Here is a 4,595-nt window from a genome sequence, read left to right on the forward strand (position 1 = left end):
TTATTAGAGTCCCACAATAAGACCCGGGCATTTCTCCCACTGTACTCGTGAATCCTTGCATGCTCCCCATTGTCCTGAAGTGTGAGGAAGTGCTGGAGCATCTGCCCGTCAGAATAATAGTGCGGAATAATGCTCCGGCTACAGGTCCTGGGTCCTTGAAGGGCCCACATGTGAGAAAATTGTATTCCCCAACTGCTAGAGATGGTACATTCGGATACCTCTCTTTTCGAACTCAAAAAACACTTTTCGAAAGGACAATAAGTGGGAGGGAAAGCTCTGCTTTGCCATTTGTGAGAAATGCCTTCCAAGTGTCCATCCCTATCGCTCTACGTTCGTTTTTTAATTATTATAATTTTAGATTTCAACACCCACTCGCCCACACCCGCCCACCAGCACACACATGCTCCGGGAGAACAACAATGCGGACAGGAACGTAATAATAATTCATTTGGAAGGCGCACAAAAGGCGCCCATGGAAATGAAATGGAATTGGAATCCACATAATAATACATATTATTAATAAAGAGCGGGTGGGGGCGGGGATGTAACACTACATGGATGTGTGATCCCGAACACAATGAAATAATAATCAACAATGGCCGGCCGCCCTCTCCCACCCTTCTCGCGCAGACGATATCAGAATTGTTTTTTCCATAATTTGTTTTCAAATTGTTGGCACAAATCCAGCAATGTGGGTTCCAGCACACTGCGCTCTTATCAAAACTCGCCCTTTTCCACCAGCACTGATAGAAGCTGTGGGAGTTGTATAACCAGGGTACTGCTTATCCGATTGAATTTAAATATCGCGCTCCCCTGTACTAGCCAGATAGTCGCGGTCTCGGGATATTGTATCTGAGGGACAACAGACTTCATGGGTGCTGGATTAGGAGCTTGGGAACAGTGTTCCAGTCTTCGTCTACTTCGCCAGATTGCCCGATTTGCTTGCCCCCAAGTTGAAGTCCAGAGCTGGTGTCTCTCGAGTGTAGTTGTCGCTACGCTTCTTTATATTTCATTGTTTTATCGGTCACCCCACCATTTCCGTATTTGGGCCACGCAGCGGGAGGCGGGTGGTTGCGCGTGAAAGGGGGAGTACCAGGGGCCTGCACGGAGAGAAATTGCGGGGTAGTTGCCAAGTCCAGAGTACCTTTGATATGCTAATGGGTGGCGTGGCCGCTTTTATGGAAATGGGGGCAAGTGCGTTGGCACTCCATCAGTCGCTAGGTTCTTTTTTCAGTGCACCCCCATTCCCTGGCTCTCGGTCAGCAAGTCCACCCGCCAGGGGACTCTCACTCTTCGTGCTCTTTGGCCCTGCTGCCTCCGGGCTCCACTTGCTCCGGCCTCCGGTCTCCGGTCTCTGGTCTGCGCTCTTCACTCTTCACTCGGCACAAGCCTCTCTCCGCTCTTCGGCCTGCGGTCTCCAATTCTGGCGATAAGCTCGGCTTGGTGGCTTCATTTGCCATGCGGCTCGGCTCATTCGGTTCCAATTCTTTGCAGCGCGACCACGCTGCAAGTGAAATTGCTTTCCAACTGCTCTGCGAGCTTCGCATTCGCGTTCGCAGTCACAGTCGCAGTCGCATTCGTTTTCGTTTTGGTTTTGGTTTTGGTTTCTGTTTGTGTTTTTGTTTTAGTGCTAGCTCAGTGTTTTCGCTTGTGACTTGTTCAGTATTTTGCCTTTTCACTGCTCATTGTCTCTGCTCATTTCCTTTCCCGTCTGGCAGTTGTCAGTTGCTAGTTTCCAGTCGCCAGTTGCCAGTTCCGATTTGCTTTCCGAGCGTGCCGCATGGAATAAAAGCGAGCCGCCCACCTGTCCCGAGAGTTAGAAAGGAAGATGCGCTCCAGCGGCTACAACCGTTATCACTGCTACGCCCTCGCGATCTGCGTCTGCTTCGCGGTGGGGGCTGCGCTGACGCGGGCGGACGACACCGACCACGACGCACAAGCCGGCAGCAGCGCCAGCAGGTTTGTGTCCACACCCCTCTACCCCACCCCCTGGGGCAGCTGGATCCACAAAAGTGAAACCTCAAAGGACAAGTTTCCAATCCAATCCGAAAGTGATCCGAGGAGCTCTAGTGCTGATTTTTTTCTCAGTGCACTTTCTCAGACTTTGTGGCAAATGCAATTATTTGCATCCAACTAGAGCTAATTGGGAGAGAAGCGGATCCGATACGCGGGCAGTGGTGCGAGAGTGGAGCAGTGACTGTCACCGTGACTGAGTGAATATTTTCTCAAGGAATTCGCATATCCACCTCCCTCCCGCCTCTCTCTGCCAAAGAGCCATCCCCATTCTTTCTAACGAGGCGTATCTTTTTGCAGGAAGTGGCTGTGCAGCCAGACGGACATATGCTCGCCGGAAACGGAGCTGACGCCCGGACTCCAGTACGCCGTGGAGCGGTTCGAGAGCCAGCGCGACTGCAGGCTGTCCTGCGGCAAGTACGGCTCCATCTGGCCCATGCCCACCGGGGAGGCCGGCTTCATCGGCAACGAGCGCGTGCGCTTTGACCCGTGGAAGGTGCGCTTCCATGTAGTGGCTCCCGGAGAGGCGGCCACCCAGTTCCTGCGCGAGACGAATCGCCTGTTCGTGTCCAACCTGCTAAAGGAGTGCACGCGCAACTGCACCCTGGAGGGAAGCAAGCAGATCCTGGTGCGGGCCACCGTCGCCAATGAGACGCTCGTCTTGGACTGGGCCACCGACGAGAGCTACGCCCTGGTGGTGCGGACCACGGACACTGCCACCTTCGTTGATATCCAGGCGCCGACCGTCTATGGGGCCAGGCACGCCTTCGAGACTCTCACCAATCTAGTCACCGGCAGCCTCTCCAACGGTCTCCTCATGGCATCCGCCGCTCGCATCACCGACCGGCCGGCGTTCCCTCACCGCGGCGTGCTCCTGGACACGTCCCGGAACTTCGTGCCCCTCAAGTTTATCCGAAGCACCCTGGACGCCATGGCGACCAGCAAGATGAACGTGCTCCACTGGCACGTGGTGGACACACATAGCTTCCCTCTGGAGATCACCCGGGTGCCGGAGATGCAGCGCTACGGGGCATACTCGTCCTCGCAGACGTACAGCCGGCAGGACGCCCTTAACCTGGTGAAGTATGCCCGCCTGCGCGGCATTCGCATCCTGATCGAGATCGACGGGCCCTCCCACGCGGGCAACGGCTGGCAGTGGGGCCCGGCCGCCGGTCTGGGCAACATGTCCGTGTGCCTGAACCAGTCACCGTGGCGCAAGTTCTGTGTCCAGCCGCCGTGCGGGCAGCTCAACCCGCTCAACGACCACATGTACGCGGTGCTGAAGGAGATCTTCGAGGATATTGCCGAGGTGGGCGCGCCCGAAGAGACGCTGCACATGGGTGGCGATGAGGTCTTCCTGCCCTGCTGGAACAACACCAAGGAGATCCGGGACGGAATGCGCGCCCAGGGCTTCGACCTCACCGAGGAGAGCTTCCTGCGATTGTGGTCCCAGTTCCACCAGCGCAACCTCAACGCCTGGGACGAGATCACCGAGCGCATGTACCCGGGCATCAAGGAGCCCAAGTCGGTGATCGTCTGGTCCAGCCACCTGACCGACCCCAAGTACATTGAGACCTACCTGCCCAAGGAGCGGTTCATCATTCAGACCTGGGTGGAGTCGCAGGACTCCCTCAATCGGGAATTGCTCCAGCGGGGCTACCGCCTGATCCTGTCCACGAAAAACGCCTGGTACCTGGACCACGGCTTCTGGGGCAGCACCTCCTACTACAACTGGCGCGCCGTCTACTCCGCGGGCATGCCCGCGACACAGCACCGGAGCCAGGTTCTCGGCGGCGAGGTGTGCATGTGGAGCGAATACGTCGACCAGAACTCCCTGGGTAAGTGCCCTACACTTCCAGCTACTCCTCTTCAATGGTATAGGAATTCGATCTGTTCCAGAATCCCGAATCTGGCCACGAGCGGGAGCCGCCGCTGAACGTCTGTGGTCCAATCCGAAATCCTCGGCACTTGCGGCCCAAAGGCGATTCTATCGGTACCGGGAACGGCTCTTGGCACGAGGAATCCACGCTGACGCCGTCATTCCCCACTGGTGTGTTCTACACGAGGGAAAGTGTCTCTAATAAATCACTGCCTGTTCTTATCTCAGATCCTGATCCTCTGGATCTATCTTTGATACAGCACCAGCACTGTGTACATAAGTTTCAGTCTATGTTCTTTTATTCATCAGCTATTACCTACAGAGTAAGGCTTTACGCGAAGTTCAAAGTGCAATAAATGTATAACTCCTAGGATAATATTAAATAATTCCTTTTAAACACTGCACAAGGTTTAATTCTAAATGATATATCGCAATTTTTCTCCGTTCTGTCCCCATCTCATGGGGTCCACCACTTTTTAAAGGGGTGCCCCTTGAAAAATTTACAAAAAATGGATCCAAAAATTGTTTCTCAGATTTTGATGCAGATTTATGGAGAATTTTACTACGAATCGTTTAAGATATTCCGCTCAAGAATCAGAGAGATAGTGGCCAAGATATGGCCTTCGTTCTGGACCAGAAGGGCCTCCCATGGGGTCCACCATTGTTTGAAGGGGTACCCCTTAGAAAATTTACAAAAAATGGA

The 4,595-nt window shown here is 54.3% G+C and overlaps 1 protein-coding gene across 1 annotated transcript; it reads left to right on the top strand.

The window, feature by feature from the left end:
* Positions 1–444: 444 nt before the first annotated feature.
* LOC6501891 (chitooligosaccharidolytic beta-N-acetylglucosaminidase) lies at positions 445–4,316 on the top strand. The gene is made up of 3 exons (XM_001966685.4): positions 445–1,959; positions 2,314–3,851; positions 3,913–4,316. Exons 1-3 carry the CDS (start codon positions 1,829–1,831, stop codon positions 4,092–4,094), a joined length of 1,851 nt encoding a protein of 616 aa, XP_001966721.1. The 5' UTR covers positions 445–1,828; the 3' UTR covers positions 4,095–4,316.
* The last annotated feature ends 279 nt before the right edge of the window (positions 4,317–4,595 follow it).

The sequence above is a fragment of the Drosophila ananassae genome, chromosome XR (genome assembly GCF_017639315.1).
Source record: "Drosophila ananassae strain 14024-0371.13 chromosome XR, ASM1763931v2, whole genome shotgun sequence".
Classification (NCBI taxonomy): domain Eukaryota; kingdom Metazoa; phylum Arthropoda; class Insecta; order Diptera; family Drosophilidae; genus Drosophila; species Drosophila ananassae.